Genomic DNA, 17,333 nt, shown 5'->3' with positions numbered 1-17,333 from the left:
GAACTTATCCAAAATTTTTGCATTTGAATTTGTCTCAAGTTGTTAGTTGAAAGTTGCATTCATTTACTGTGGATTCTATATTTGTGCTGGTGTTCTGTATTCAATTTAACGTCTTTTGGGACAAAGCAGTTTTAACAGCCTGCAAGAGTGGACGAGGGGAAAAACTCAGAAAAGAGACGAGGTAGCGCTTGCTTCATCATTTTCTTTTAAACTTTCGGTGTTGGTTATAATTAAGTTTGATCGATCTTCTGGGCGACAGATTCCCCTCATTGTTAGCCTAGTTAGAAATTCAGAAGACAACATGGTAGGCACAGTTCTAAACTAAACGAAGTTAAAAATAGGCCAAAATGTTTTAAAATCAATTTTTTTGCGCTTGTGGTGGAGATTTTGGTATTAGATTTTCATACTTTTTCCAAGTTTCTCTCCCCTTTGCTTTTTCAAAACACGTAAAATATCACATATAGGAAAATATGGGGATCTGTTCTGCTAGTATACCTGCTTTGTTATGCACACTCAGTTATACACGTTTGAACATACTGTCAAAGTTAAGGAAGTAATACCACTAACTTTGCGAAAACGTAGATTTTTTTTATTTGGGGGGGGGGGGGTAGGTGTGTAAGAACAACGGCTATTTAGGGCTGGGTGGGCAAGCCGAAAAGATCCATATATTGCTTAAAATAGCACTGCTCGTAATTTCATAGAACGTTACGCCGTAGATGAGATCTTACCTGAAACTGACGTATATGTTGTTCCTCAGATATAGTTTCCGTTGAGTTCTCTCCCCAGTTGACTTTTCTTAAATCCAGTAAACTGTAATTGTCATAAATCACAATAAGAACAATGCTCATCAATAACGAAAACAAGTTAAGACCTACAAAAATTAAACTCAACTTTTTGTTAACCTTAAAAGAAATAATAAGACCAAACAAATCGAGCAAAATAAAGTAAGCAGAAACAATTAATATAACTGTTAGGGAAATTTTAACACGATTTGCAATATGAACTGATATTGGGTTTTTAATAACATTTTGGTCTGAACTAAGATCAAGTTTGTAATTTTGAAGTTCGCTAACTATAGTTATGCAGCTTAGGATATTACTAGTTAAGGTAAGTAGTAAAGTGCATATCTCAATCGTTTGAAAGGGGGCTCTTTTTCGAGGCCAGAAGTTTTCACAGTTAACCAGTAGAGGCATGTCGGAGTAACTTAATTTTTTTGAATAATTTTTCGGTTGTAGACACAGATATAATGTTCTATCAGACTGTGTGGGCTGCTGTTTTAAATTTGACAAAATATTTGATTAATAAATTTATATACGTGTTATAAGTATGCATGCCCTTGGGTAACAATAAATTCAATTTTTGCTTGTACCTGTTTCAATAAAAAATAAAGAACAACTTCTAGGCAAAAACAACGAAATATATTCAAATTTTCAATGCTATTCACGCTATTTATAAGAAAGTAAGACTATTGAAAATCAATTTAAACTAAATTTTTTCGCGCCCCTGTCGAACTGAAATTTTGTCAAACTGAAATTTTGTCGAACTAAAAAAATTATTCAGTTTGATATTCGCTATAAAGGCCATAACACCAGAAAAATTTGAAGTTGATAATAAATTAGTTTTTGAGATGATCAGTGAATTTTGTATCTGGTACTGTCTTAGAAACCATAACATTATTTAGATTCGAGAGGTATATCCACTATATCAAAAATAAAATTGCGTTCGGTACGGGTGACATCGTGAATAATTTGCACAATAAATAATAACAATACTAGCCAAAAAGATAACCGTGCCAGCCAACGAGGGGTATAAACTGCAATAAAACCCAGTGAATCGAAAAGGAGATAATTGAAGGGACAGAGAAACGCCCCCCACATCAACGTGAATAAATCATCCAGTCACGATAAATAGCCGTATGAGATTTAATACGCTTTTTATAGATTCATTCACTCTCTCCTATTTTTTCCATTTTTACCCTCTGCTCTTTACAGAATAGTCCAATTTTATCCTCAATTCATAATTTGCGCCGTTCATTTTAAAGCGGTGGGTACGGGAGTCTGAAATACTGGAATTGATGAAAAGAGCAATTTCTCTTTCTTCCCTTTTTTCATAGAGATAACTCTATATGTCTGTGAATAGTCTAACTGCAACAATATTCTTTAAACTTAAATTTGTCGCAGACATAAAGCAATGAAAAAAAGCTGAAAAAGTGTTTATTATCAGAAAAGCCTTTTTAAAACTTTATATTCGAAGACTTTTCACCTAAGTAACTGTGCAGAAATTTGCTTTTAAGAAAATATTGACTGATTTCAGATTTCAACATTTCTGCGGTGAATTCAAACAGATTCAATTGATTCTAAAATCAATTCATTACTTAATTTAAGTGGTATAATTCTTTGAATACAGTTTGCTTTTTGGTGGCTCAGTCTTTTTTGAAATGAGCTGTTACTGAAACAGAAACAGAAGAAAGGTGAATTTTTCAAGTATATAGAAAAGTACGAATGCATTAACGATATTTATTGATGATGCAACTAGATGATGTTACTGCGCTACTGAAGTTATTCTATAAAATGACTAGGAAAATGGGTAATGTGTGTTTACATAGTGTTCTAATCCGTCAAATTAAGACGGTCGGCTTGGACTCAAGCCGCAAAAACGTGGAAATTTATTGTTCCAAACCTCAAATTTATTTTGGGATTAGGAACATTATGGTACCCTTTGCTTTTTTTTCTCAAGTCAATTTTGGCCAATCAATATCTTCTGCTGAGAGATATTTAAAATGGTGCAATGGAAAACTCACGAAAAACAGAGAATCAATCCCTCAAGAAATTATTTCAAAATATTGTTTTTTCGACCTCAAAAGTTTCCAAGTTGTCACTTTTCTTGCCTATTCACGCCATCAGATCACTTGAAATTGTTCAAATTTTGAATTATTCAGTCTGCAGATTCGAAAATTTTTTATTATAATCTAAAAAATCAGATTTTGAAAACTTTGCCTTTACTTTCACATGCGTTTTTAACGGAGGAAAAACTTTCAGTTCGTCAATTATTCTCAAACAAGTGTTGTCATGTGATCTTTTTGATACACACCAGTTCATCCGCAATGTGTGACCTTAACTTTTGAACAATTTACAATTTAACCCGAACTTCTTTTTGTATTTTTCTAGACAGCTTTGTTTGGATTTTTTATTGGGTTTGTAAACAAAGTAGACGAAAATTCAATCGAGACAATTTATTGTTTTGAAACAATGAAAGCATTATTTTCTGAAGAATGAGCTTGCAAAACTTCTTGATTGTTTGTTTTTGGTCCTAGAGTTCCAGATCCTTATGCGAACTTGATCAAAACGTAGGAAAATTTCCTCAATAATTTTTTCGGCAGCTTTAAAACAACCAATTTAATTAGTTTACTAATGCCTTCGCAAAGTTTTTCTGATAAAATTTGAGAACAGGAAATCTAAAGAAACCTATTTCCGGAATTTAAAATCCAGAAAAAATTGGTTGAATGTCTGATACGATACGTTCTAAGTTTCAATAAAGGAACTAAATAATATTTGAGGCTGGCTGAAACAAGTGCAAGCAAACTACATAGCAGTACCATTTAGACCCAGCAATGTTTTAAAAATCTGACTGTTAAAGAAGAAACAATTTCTCAGTTTGTATGTAATTTTCAAAATTTTGTTGTATTGAAATCTCCCTACCCCTCATTTCTTCCAAAAATTTGGTGGCCTCAGTTACTACCGAGAAACATGCAGTGTTCTTAAGATATGCTGAAATTAGTTTGTTAAGAGGAAAGGATTTATTTTAAAACTAAAACTGAAGTTTTAGAAATTAAGCAAAGCTGTTAGAGTTTCATTGGAAATATTGTATATTCTACTCTGGAGCTTTTTAAAATCTTAAATTCACCTTAGGACGACAGTGAGCATCTAAATCTGTTTGCAAATGTAGTATTTATTAATGTAATAAGAAATTGGAATCAGGTAAAAGAAATTTAAAAACGATGTTTCAGGGAAATTACGTCCAGAAATTTATATTTTGAACTTTTCTTAAAAACACTAGCAAACTGATTTGTTACCCGAAAACTTATTATCTCAGTCTTGACGTCTAAAATTCTGACGACCATAATCAACGTTCTAAGTTAGTGGTTTAGAGAATAATTATTTTCAGATATTGTTACACGTATATTTTCAAAAGTGAGGTTTTTTTTTAAAAAAAAACAGATTTATTTTTTTCAAGTATGTTATTTTTTTTATCGACCAATCTGTGGTGAATCTACAACTCTTTTTATGCTCAATAGCCATTATAATGTCAAATTGATGGAACCAATAGCTTTTCACTGATTTTTTTTAATCAAATGGTGTTCGAAAATTATCACTATTTTAATTACATTTAGTTCATTTCTCGCTAACATCATTAATCTTTTTAAAGTTAAACTGCAGTGTAAATGAGTTAATTGTTAATGAATAATAAAAATATGGATCTAATTGGCTCTGTGTCATGTTTTAAATTTATTTTATTAACGGTTTTTTAAAATAAGATATAACATCAAATGCGCCGGAAGTTTATGTGCAAATGCACATTACGAATCTGCCTTGTTGCAAATTATGATATAACTCGTCTTTAAACGGTAAAACATCCATTCCCATTTTTGAATAAAATTTGAATCACGCAGGTAACTGTTTTCAATATTTTAAACTCTAATATTCACTTAACATATGCGATTCGCGTCTCAGCAAATTATCTTTTTTCGAACAAAAGAAGACTCCATTGACAAAAATATGCATCAGCTGGTTGTTTTTAATTACGAGGACTGTATTACTGATGAATTCGATATCACACTGCTGATTACAATTTAGAATACTGAATTGACTTTTAAAAAGAGCAAAGAAGAACTGAAAAGTTATCCTAGCTTCATGTTGAACTGTAATTAATAGAACTGATTGAAAAAGAAAACATAAATAAGGATGCATTTAAGTAGATTTACTTCAACTATATACGGTTGGAAAATGAGATGAAGTTAATTCAATAGCTTGAATTCCAAAAAAAATTACACAAGAACTGAGAAGTTAACAGTGCTTCCGTAAAACTGATTTAACTCCAGTTTAAAGAAGGATATGACAAAATTCATTCATTTGCAAAAAAAAATTCATATAAAGCTGAATATGTATCGGATAATCCAGTCAGATTGTGCGTCAGCTGCCTGGGTTGAGGTTTGGCGGTGAAATTTTGTAAGGAATGCGGTGAAAAAAGATAATTTTCACCGCGTATTTCTTACATCTTTTTGCGGCGAATGTGGGGAATTGCGGTGAATCCTTTATTTTCAGCGCGTCCTCAGTATCCTTACAAAAAGAAGCTTCCTTAACTGGGTTCAAATTTCTTACCTCCTGCATGCCTTCAACTTCTCCAACTGTCACCTACTGCTGTGATATTTCTTCAGAGCTTAAATCAGATTCAGTAAACGTTGGAAAGCAAATGCGGTAATTTTTTTTCAGAAATGTAAATTTCGCAGTGAATTTTTGTAAGAAAAGCGGTGAAATGCGTCGAACTATATTTTCACCGCATTCACTGCTTTCACCGCATTTCTTACATTAATTCCCCACAAAAGTCGATGCAATGAATTTTTGTAGGAAATGCGGTGAACTTCGCGGTAAACTTTTGTCAGAAATGCAGTAAAATGCGGTGAAATTTATTTTTTTTCGCTACAATCACCGCCTTACTTGCAAAAATTTACCGCCTTCACCGCATTTCTTACAAAAATTCATCTAAGAACTTCGAGGCTGGGTAATCTGCGTTTGCATAAAATGTTCGGAGCCAGTTCATTCACAATTTTGACTTAAATATCTGCCAAAAGAGTCTTACAAAAGTTACGAGCCGGGAATCTAACAAAAAGTTCACATACTGTTTGAAATGAATGACCTACGAGTAAACTAAAGTCGCTACAAATATCAAGTTGCAAGCCTACAGACTATAAACAAAAAACAACTTCAAGCAAAACTCATGAATTCACATTAAAAAGATTGAATTCAAACTACTAAACGAACAAAATTAAATGCCTTATTAGATGGCCAATGCGACCTTAAAATCATGAGACTACGAAACAGGACAAATAACAAAATACAACAACGGTCAGAAACAATAATTATAGCCAAAACTTAATATCTAATTTATTTAAAATAATTAGTAACAAAGTCTAGATGGCATCAACAAACACCAAAACAAAATTTACGTCACTAGAAAGCAGATGGGGCATGTCTATTTAATGCCACAAGGTAGCAAATCGATGAAATGAAGAACAAAAAGTGGCGACGTTCAAGAATCCATTGAAGCTTTTTGAAGCCAAATCAAGTTCAAAAGTCAAAACAACCAAGTGTTTTCAACTACAAAGTACTAATTAAAATTATATGAGAAACCTCCTTAAGAAACCAACGAGACCTGTCATCACTGAATCTTAGTAACAAGACTACAACATTGCAAAAACTACAAGCAAAACCCAAAAATTCACAAACAATTTACAAAATAACATTTTACCCAATTCATTAAAGATTACACAGGTTCCCTTACGAATTTATAGAAGGTCAATGAAACTTGTTATCACTTGGAATAACTTAACAGCTACAAAAAGAATAGAAATTACAGGCAAAAACCAAAATTTTGAAAATTTTTGCGATAAAATTTCGAAGGCATTAGGACAATAATTTCTTCAATGAAGATATTCTATGTTTTCAATTGGGCATTGTTTTATTCTCAGTGGCACTTGTTTTATTCTCAATTTCATATTGTGACAAGGCATGGAAAAGAGCAAAAATATGTGAAATTTTTTCAAAAATTACACAATTTTTCAGAAACTTGTTGTTTTAAAGTCACAAAACATTTAAGTAACATAAATACCTTTAACTAATTGATTTTCGGTTTTCTTGATAAAAAGTCGTCCCCGCCAATAATGAGATTCGAAGAAACAATGCAGAACAAAAGTTTTGGAACATTCAGAATTAAAAACATGATTTTTAGAACAACTATGTTCAAAATCACGGGCCGTTAGGTATCTATCGAGAGCTCCAGATTCGTTTTTTCTCTAGGCCACCTATTGCACAGTCAATGAACGATTTTAGGCTACAAGTCTGCAGATAGAACAACAACTTCAAGCAAAACTCTAGAGTTCAATATAAACAAAAATGTAAAAACCCAAGTGTCGAAGCCAATACCATGAGCTTTTCTCTGAAAATTTAATTTATGTCCAGTTGGCCACGTCTGAACGTAAATAAAATCCGTCATTAAGAATAGTTTGGTCGGAAAAATTGTTTGACTGTAATTGAAAAAAAATGTAAAGAAAAGACAGCGCCACAAAACAATCTTTAATTCTTTAGTTCCTTTAATTATGAAAACCTACGATGAGAACAACAAAACTAGCCATGCTATCTATTAAAAAATCTTCAATGTTTTATAGGTTGTTTTCTTAAATAAAATTTTCCCCCAAAAAAGAATAGACTGCTCGTATTTGGGAATTTTGAAATTACAAATAGTTTTTGAATTCTTGAAAAATACGTTTGAAGTAGACGGACGCTCGATAATCCGCCTCGACGTTCGATCTTAACGAATTTTTTGTTTCAAAACGATTATAAAAACGTTCGATCATTATATCTTTTTTCAGATCGTTGCCTCTCCAGCTTAGTGGGTGCATATTATTTACACACCCCGTAACACGTGCCGTATTTTAACAAAACGATTTACTATGTAATGGCACCTGTTCTGTAACTGGGGGACGCATAACGAACTGGGGGGCACAAACGGAAAAGATCCTTTTTTCTTTGGATCTTTTCCGTTTGTGCTCCCAGTACGTTATGCTCGCTCCCTCAGTTATAGAACACTTTCCAATACAAAGTGAACTTATATGTAAAACTGCCAAATGCGTCTGGGGTGTGCAAATGATATGCACCCACTAAGCTAAGGGGACACTAACGGAAAAAATCCTTTTCTTTTTTAGGAAAAACAATAGCATTCTTTTGACAAAATTTTCTAATATCACTAATGGTCCTCAAAGATATGTCATTTCTTCTAATAGATTGTATTATTAACTTAGACAATTTGGTTGGAAGATTTGATTCTCTAAACATCTGTTCAGCCGAGAATGAACAAATATGAACTAAACTTTAACAAAGAAAGTGTGCAGTCCTACTGCATTGTAGGCACTGGTCGCAGTACCAAGCTGATAGACAAAACAAGAAGGCTCGTTATGTGCGTTTGCACATGATGTTCCGACCCGATCTCATCTACATTTTTAACATAACGGTAAAACAAATGAAGAGATAATCAAAAATAGATCTTGGAGTTTTAAAAAAATGGTTACACAAACTACTAAATGATTTACATGATGCCATGCCTCATTACAGCGCTCAAATCACTAAAAAGACTACGTGAGGAAAAAAATAAACAACAAAATAAACAAGAAAACATTTTTTACGGCAAATATTTAGCACCTAAATTCAAAAGCACCTAGTAACAACGTCAAAATGCAATCAGAAGAAACCTTATTTACCCAATTTTATAATTTCGTTACCACAAAGCAGATGGAGACTTTATATTAATGAGACTACGTAATAAATTGACAAAAAAAGCAATAATAAGGCGAAATTCAAATTTCAACCAATACTTTTTGAACCAAATATTTACAAACGTCTTAAAAACCATTACTTTAACGAAAAAACTCTTGATGAACTTACCTAAAGGTCATTACAAAACCAATAGAATCTGTTTTTGGCTAGACTAAGCCTCAGAAACGGACTACAGATGAAGAAAAATTTATAAAATTACAAGCAATTTGAGAAAACACAAATTTTTGAGACCATTTAAATTTTTCGCAGTTATCTGATTATTATGTTTTTTATTTCAAAAGTTAATTATTCCATTTCTCTTGAAACTGTACTGAACAATTAGTATGTTTTTTGCGCTTCAATTGAAAATCATTGGGATCTGTTATTACGCGAATGTGCTTAAAAAACAGAAAAATGAACATTAATATTGACCACTAAAAAAACTTTTATGGAAATGCATATTTTACAACAAAACAAACATCAGTCACGACGTAATATGAAAATCTGTTTTACTATTTGAAATACAGGGAAATGGATGGGCTTTGCAATGATCAGAATTAGATACAAATTCACAAATATACCTTCAAAAAAATAAAATTTTAAAAAACGTTTTAAAACAAAAAATATGGTAAACTTTAAGGCTAGTTGCTATAAGACTACTCTATTGATTAATTTCATTCGTTCAACACTCAACTACAAGCTAAAAAAACCTCTTGACTATTTACGTCTACATAAATAAAAAGATCAGGCAAAAACAGCAAATTGAAAAAAAAATTAGAGAGAAAAGTGTCGAAGCCATTAAAAAATGAACTGTTCAATAGAAATTTTACATTTAAAAAAACTTTTTCTAACAACAATGGAATCCTTTTTTGTAACAATATGCTTTCAAAAAACCAACAAAGAGGAACAAATATATTAAAACATCGAAATTTTTGAGGAAACCGTAGTATCAAAGCCAAAAAGTTCAATAGTTTTCAGCGGAAACCAACAAAAAAAGTTATATTAAGCTATTCCTGGACAAGACAGCGATAATTTAAGTCATTTTTAGATCACCATTAAGTCATCACAAAGTAATTTTAAATAATTAATGAGTCGTATGACGATGAAAACGACAACAAATACAGGCAAAAACCAAAAAATCAGTAGGAAAGTTTGAGAAGACAGTGTTGAAGCCATTAAAACCATACGTTTTTCTGTGCAAAATTTACCTATGATCTATCGAAGGTTTTCTTTATGCCAATGTAAGCTGCAATAATGGAATAATGGAATAGGATTTCAAGAGGATCCAAATTTATGAAAAATAATCAAAAATTTTTAAAAAAAATTATGAAAAGTTGCGGCGTTCAAGTCATAAAGACAATAATTAGAAGATAAAACCGCTAACCATAAAAATTTTGGTTTCAGTAGAAATAAGGTGGTTCCTGTCAATAGTGAAATCAACTTACAGTTCAGTTAAGATCTTTTAATTTACAAAAAAGAGAAATTTTTTTCGGATCTTTTTTTAAAATTCTTAACAGCCATTAGCTGTCCATTCAAATTACTACAAAGGTTTGCTTACTGCTCTATATGAAGCCTACTGCAACTTCAGTTAATGACTTTTTGTCGTAGGACTGCAAAATATTATTAAAATTTCAGAAGAAGATCAAAATTTCAAAAAAATCAAGAAAACACAAGGTTGGAGCCATAAAAAATGAGAGTTAAAAACGATATTTTTTTTCATTGGTCATCATTTGACTGTAAGTGAGGTTTTTCATGAACAGAACCTGGATTTTGAAAGTTGATTTTAAGGAGCCGGATTAACGCAGCATTGTTTTTATATAGAAACAGAGTTTTGAAATGTATATTACTTTTCTTTTGCAATCAACTTTTATCTCAATGTTATCCTTCCATCATCAAGCAGGACTATTGACAACCTTTCTCAACACATTTTGCCGTGGAAATGTAATTATTTCCCATGTATAGGCTGGGTATAGATTACCAAAATGTTTGCCACTTTAGACTCAAGACAAAAAAGTTAGAAATATGATAAAACTTAAATCAAATTTTAAGAGGAGATCATTACAAGGAGGCTCGTTAATCCGACCCAAGCTCATCTTCATTTTTGACTTAATTGTCAATCAAATGGAGACATAATCAAAATAGATGTTTACATTTAACAAATCGCTACACATTCAATTTACTAATTGAATTACAAAAAGTCATGCCTCGTTACAGTGCTCACAAGACCTGCCATTAAAAAGACTACGAGAAAAAAAACAAACAACACAATACGCAAAAAAAAAATTTAACGGCAAAACCTCAATGTCAAAATATAAAAGCACACTACACTAAATTTAACTACACCAATTTCATTTTTTTGAACTATTCAGCAGATGGAATTTTTCTTTAATGAGACTAGGTAACAAGTCAACAAAAGAAGAAATAATTTTTGAACCAAATAATTTCAAAGGCCTTAAAAATCTTAAGCTTTCAACAAGAATGTACCAGATTTTACTAAAAAGTTCCTTACTAAACTGATAGGACCTGTCTTTGGTTAGACTAAGCCATCTAGACGGACTAAAGATGCAGAAAAACTCGAAAATTATTCCATTTCACTGTCAATTGAAAATAGGTGGGATCTGTTATTACGCGAATGTGCTAAAAGAAAAGAAAAAGAAACACAAAAATTGATCACTCACAAATCATTTAAGAAAACGCATATTGTCCCACAAACAAAACATCAATTACCATATAATATCAATAAGCAATTTATTTTCTGAGTTACGAGGAGATGAATGTTACCTCTCAATGATGAGAAAAAGTTAAAAGTTGACTGAAAAAAAAACTGAAAAAATTAAATTTTTTTTTGAAAAAGAACAAAATAATGAACTTTAAGACTTTTCGCTGAAAGGTGACTGTATTGAGTACAATCATTTAGATATTCCTCAATTAGAAGCTTATAAGACCTCTCAGCATTTTAAGACTACATAAAGAATAAATGAGGCAAAAATTGCGATTTCAAAAAAAAAATTGAGAGAAGTGTGTCGAAGCCATTTAAAAAAATCTTTCAATTAAAATTACTCTATTTTCAATTAGTTTTTTAACAGCAATGAGATTCTTCATTTTCAACAATAAGGCTTCAAAAAATCAAAAAATTTGAACAAATTCTTTAAAACCCACGAAATTTTTGAGAAAACCCGAACCAACGCCATTAAATTCAACAGTTTTCAACGAAAGTCAAAAAGTACGCTAAGTTTTGCTTCAATGGAAAAAACAAGGATGTTTGTTGTTCATAAGTCAGCAAAATGAAATCACAATAAGTCTTATGTCTATTAAAACATTAACAAATACAGGCAAAAACCAAAAGTTCATTAGAAAAGTGCGAGAAGAAGTGTCCACGCCATTCAAACCATATCTGTTCGGGGAAAAATATTTTAATGATCCATTTAAGGTCTTGTCAAAGTTAACAGGAACAAGTCAATATGAGTCAATTTGAGAACAATGTGATAATACTTCAAAAGAAACCAAAATTATGAAAAAACGCTCAAAAATTTTTCAAAAAATATTGAAAGATCGTGGCATCGAAGTCATAAAACAAAATATTAAAAGATGAAACCACTGACCGGATTAATACTGGTTTCAGTAGAAAAGAAGGGTGTTTTGTTGCATTGTTGCAACTGACTTACAGTTTCCAAAAAAAGTTTAAGATTGGTTGACATTCAATAAATTTTAAATTGAAGAAATTTTTTTAAGCCTTAGCAACCATTAGCTCTCCACTCAAAAACACTCGATATATTCACTTAACGATCATTAGGAAGCCTATTGCACTTTTAATTAACAAGTTTATGCCACAGGACTAGAAAACTTTATTAAAATCTCAAAAAAATAAAATTTCTATTAAAAATTACGAAAACCCAGAGTCGAAGTGAAAAAAAATTCCTTGAAAATTCCTTGAAAAAAAGATTCCTTGAAAACTAATTATTTGTTCATTTGGCATAAATTGGTTGTAAATGAAGTTTGCAGTTAATGGAACCTCGATGGTGTCAAAGGTGAAAAGTGTCTATACGACTTAAAAAGCAAAAAAAATTTGAAGAGTCTAAACAGCTCTCAAATAGAAATCAAATTTTTTTTGATATAAACTTCTCTATGAGACCAAACTAGCTTTTCAATTCAACCTTTTTCTTTTAGGAACACCAAATTGATTGATATTCTTAGCGTGAATTTTGATTTTGAATTAATGTTTTTTATATAAACAATGTTAATTTGAACAAAAATTACGCTAAAAGTGAACAAAATCATGCCAAATATCCCGTGTCAACACAAAACATTAAACTTCGGTAACTCCTCGAACAAAAAACGAAAATAAAAAAATCGTTTTAGTTTTGAATTATACGCTTGTCGGACTTTTTAATGATACCACTCACATTATCTACGATTAATATATCGATCGGACAAAATTGACTGAACAAAAAAAATCGAGTTTATAGTTCCTCCCCCACAAGTGGAGTCGGAACATAGATTGCTCCAAAACCAAGGAACAAACTGTCCAAAAAATCAAAGTAGATTAAGCAGAAAGGCTTATTAGAGCGCAGATTTACAGCGAGAAAAAGATCAAATGGGAATGTATTCGATCGACTTCTATCGCTTTAATAATTTTTACACTTTCAATGTGTGTAACTTAAAACTGACTATTCTTTCCAATCTAAACTACATACAACAACTCAATCAAAATTATTCAAATTTAAGCGAAAACAGCGCAAAAATGAGATGGAAAAAAAACTTAATTTTTTAATATAGTTTGAATGGATACTGAGGATCACTACCGGAATCAATTGTACAGTTAGAGGTGCATTTTTGGGACATATGGCAGGGGTTCAAAGATTTAATGGCTTTCAAAATAAGAAAAAAATGTTAATTAGTGTTACTATGTCTCCTGTCATTGTGGGTATAATTACCAATTCTAAAATTTGACAGATTTGCCTGCAAATTTTTATTTAAAATCCTTTGCCGGAGTTTTATTTCCAGTGTACGAACTATGTGCTTTTGTGCATTTCAATTTCTTTGAGACAATTTTCCATTGATAGAGAAAATTTTAGCAAGGCTTGCCGTTGAAATGAGAACAAACCTCGTGTCATTTTTGGTACCTTTTTTGTACCTTTGTGATATTGTTTTGTAACATATAGCTTACTGTGAGCAGCTAGGCCAAGTCAATTCATGAAAAGGTAACAAACATGAAAATTTTTTTGAAATTTTCGATGCGTTTGATCTCAGAAAAAAGTAAATTTGAGACAGTTGTTCCAAGGATTTTTGTCGGTGGTTTTTCAAGAATTTGGAATTTTAATAAAATCGACATCATCTTTTAGGAGAAGATCATTAAGATTGCAAAAACAACCATGGAGCAATCTGCCCGAAGAAAACAAAATTCAAATCAGATTAAGCAGAAGGACTAATTAGAGAGCAAGGAAAAATCAAATTGGAAACTGTTCTAGCAAAAATTATCAATTTCAGTGTGTGACTAAAAACTGACCATTCTTTCCAACCGTAATTACATACAAAAATGCAATCAAAAGTGATCAAATATTAGCAAAAACTGTGCCATAAAATAAAGGAAACCAAGCTTTTTTAAAAAAATATATAATTTTATTGCATACTGAGGATCACTTCCGGAATCAATTGCAGCATTAGAGATGTCGTTTTGGGACATGTGGCAGCGCTTCAAAGATTTACTGGCCTTCAACAAAAAAAAAACTTTTAAATTTTGCTACAGTTTCTCCTGACAATTTAGGAATAGTTAATAATTCCAAATTTTAACAGATTTGCCCCAAAAATGTTAAGAAAAATCCTGAGTTATATTTCAAGTGTATGAATTATGTGCATATGTGCATTTTGTATGTACCTACAGCAAAAGTATATGTAGCGTGAAACAAACATAGTAAGAATTGTTTTTGAAAAACTTAAGCCTCATTTAATCTACAAGAAAACAAACTTAAACCTCATTTAATCTACAAGAAAATAAATAATTCAAAGTGTACCTACTACTAAATCATGCAATCTGAACTAGACTGTTGAATCGAAAGACTCCAATTTCTATGTATATTAATATTTTCAGTAGAACATAGCACCTTAAGAGATGAATTTGAATTTTGAACTATAAATTGTACAAAATTATTTAATTTATTTGCATTTTTTTGAGATGATTTTGTTAAAATTTTAGCATTGCTTGCTGTTGAAGTAAGAACAAACCTCCTATTATTTTAGGGAGGTTTTGGTACTTTTGTGAATTTGTTTTATAATATATACCATGATATGAGCTGCTAGGCGTTGTCAAAGCGTAAAAAGGGTTAACATGAAATTTTTCGAAATTTTCAATTTAATTGATCTTCGAATATTGAAAAATTTGATAAAATTGTTCCAAGGTTTTTTTCGGTATTTCAAGAAATTTGAAAAGATTCTACTAGCGTATCTTTCGGCAAAAGTTATCGAGGGCCAAATTTTTGACGTAAGTAAAACTGTGGTAAAATGAACACCTAAATAACACGCAAATAAGTTTAGAGGATTAAACAAAAGTTTTTTGAAGTCTGACTATGGAGTAACCTATGAAAAGATAAACAAAATTTTGTTGACGATATCGCAACTTGGAGCTCAAATTATTCACAATTGAGTTCTATTTTTTCAACCTTAAATAGTACTCTTACAACTAAGAAAATCAGATTTGAAGTGATGAAATTTTCTGACTTTATAGACTGCTAACTTGCTCGGGTATTTAAAGATTGGAACTTACCAAAAAAGATGAATGAATGACGTAGTTTCATAACCCAATTTATTGACTCCTTTTTAAAAACCAAATATTGGCAATTAAATGTGTAGGTTTTGTTCGTGATTGATAAAGAGAGTGAATAATGAAGATATCTATCAACAATTGAGGGGAGGTCTTTGTATATAAAATAAATTGCCTCTTTTGATAATGTTTTTCATCACGGAATTTTTACTGTAATTGCAATTCTTACTTTTTTCTGTCTTTCAAATTTTCTCTCCCAATTTTTGCTCTTTGGGACTAATATGGCGTAATCCCTTTGTACTGAAATGCGGTCTGCTCTCCAAAAAAGGAGGAAAGGATAATAATGATGATGCAATCACGTAATTATTGTGAAATAAATGAAGCGAAAGGGTACAGTGGGGATTATGGCTATATTGGGTCCGTGTTTGTAGTTTGGTCGGATGGGCGCTATAATGTGTTCACGTCGTCATGGCTGCTTCTGATGTGAAATTGGGCATAGGTTAATTGGAGGGAGGGATTTCTATCCACATCAAAAAGGGGAAGCAAGTTGGGGGGGGGGGGGGGGTGAGAGAATGAATAATGACAGCGCGTGAACAAATTGGGCGCAATATATCTCATTTCATAATTACAATCAGGTAAAAATAGCAGAAGTTGGATGGGAGTTAATTACATACTTCAAAAAAAATCTTATAGATTATAGGCTCAAGTATGAAAATTTGTACTTTGCTATTTAAAGTTTCCGCCGCACTCTTTAACTTTGTTTTTTTTTTAATAGAACAACTGATTATGTGCGCTTGTTATTCCACCGTCAAAAATTTAGCTCAGACGTAATGATTTCGAACCAAACGGTTGCATTAATTTCAGAGACCACAACTGTAAAAATTCAAATTAAAATAAAGATTTAAATTTAAAAAGATTCTGTTGAGCTATATGCGTGTTTCCTAGTTTGTCAGAAATTAATTTTCTTAAAAAATCTGAAACATGCATCACAGTGCTTAAACTTTTATGCTGACAAAGATACACAAGTCCCAATTGATACACAATCTAAGATTGATTTTTTGAGCAAAGTAAAAATCATGAAATTTTCCAATCAGTTGAAACATACTGAAAAAATTTGGGGACACATTTTTAGTTACCCTTCAACAAACAAAACACTTTTAAATTGGAAAGCTCAACGCAATTTAAAGTATTTCAATTATTAAAATTTTTCTGTTAGTATTTAATAAATATAAAAACTTGATTTAAGACCGAATAACGGTCAAGTTTTTGAAAAATCATTTTCCGAAGTATAAGAAAATTAGAATTCACAAAGATTCATCCTTCCGAAACTGCCGGCTTTCCGAAAGTCACAAATAGAGAGTAAAGTCAAAAATTTTTCTCTCCAAATTTTTGCTCTTTGGACTAATATGGCGTAATCTTTTTGTACTGAAATGCGGCCTGTTCTCCAAAAAATGCGGTCTGTTCTCGGCAGTTGAATCATTTTGAACTCTAATTTTCTTTTACTTCGGAAAGCATTTTTTCAAAAACTTGACCGTCATTCGGTCTTATATCAAGTTTTTATGTTTATAAAATATGAACACGGAAAATTTTGTGACCCTACTCTCTCTTCTATGCTATCTCTTCAATTATATGCATCATTTAGATAATACTTGTTGTGTCATATTTGTTATTTTATAATTGATCAGAGAAATCCTTCTTTATTCTCTTAATGAAAAAGTTTCTCATATATGTGTGGGCTTAGCCTGTTTGGCTGACACAGAGTGCTACTATCTAAGTTGTTGGGTTCTCTGTCATTTTTTTCGTCAGACTTTTTTCGTCAGACTTTTTTCGTCAGACTATTTTCGTCTGAAATTTTTTCGTCTGACATTTTTCGTCAGACTTTTTTCGTCAGACTTTTTTCGTCTGATATTTTCGTCAGACTTTTTTGTCAGACTTTTTTTCGTCTGAATTTTTTTGTCTGACATTTTTTCGTCAGACTTTTTCGTCCGACT

At 31.5% G+C, this 17,333-nt stretch overlaps 3 protein-coding genes across 15 annotated transcripts in view; 1 reads left to right on the top strand and 2 right to left on the bottom strand.

The window, feature by feature from the left end:
- Window positions 1–17,333, bottom strand: part of LOC142352235 (nucleoporin p54-like) — a 608,913-nt gene that overhangs the window by 326,524 nt on the left and 265,056 nt on the right. The window lies entirely within an intron of this gene.
- LOC142352231 (nephrocystin-1-like) overlaps window positions 1–17,333 on the top strand; it is a 181,398-nt gene that overhangs the window by 53,376 nt on the left and 110,689 nt on the right. The gene's annotated exons all lie outside the window — the stretch shown is intronic.
- Window positions 1–17,333, bottom strand: part of LOC142352205 (uncharacterized) — a 41,792-nt gene that overhangs the window by 9,418 nt on the left and 15,041 nt on the right. For 4 of the 9 annotated variants that reach the window (XM_075404637.1, XM_075404634.1, XM_075404636.1 and 1 more), the window contains 2 exons: window positions 15,346–15,820; window positions 729–1,813 (listed from right to left, as the gene is read on the bottom strand). The exons of 1 other annotated variant lie outside the window; for it this stretch is intronic. In XM_075404637.1, coding sequence (XP_075260752.1) covers window positions 729–1,193 — 465 coding nt within the window. In that variant the 5' untranslated portion in view covers window positions 1,194–1,813; window positions 15,346–15,820. Of the gene's footprint in view, window positions 1–728; window positions 1,957–15,345; window positions 15,821–17,333 lie in introns of all 9 variants that reach the window. 4 more of the 9 variants (XM_075404640.1, XM_075404639.1, XM_075404633.1 and 1 more) reach the window with 3 other exon arrangements.

Source organism: Convolutriloba macropyga, chromosome 13 (genome assembly GCF_964194025.1).
Source record: "Convolutriloba macropyga chromosome 13, txConMacr16.3, whole genome shotgun sequence".
NCBI classification, from domain to species: Eukaryota; Metazoa; Xenacoelomorpha; order Acoela; family Convolutidae; genus Convolutriloba; species Convolutriloba macropyga.
The sequence above is the reverse complement of the archived record's forward strand: the minus strand, read 5'-3'. Positions and strand labels throughout refer to the sequence as shown.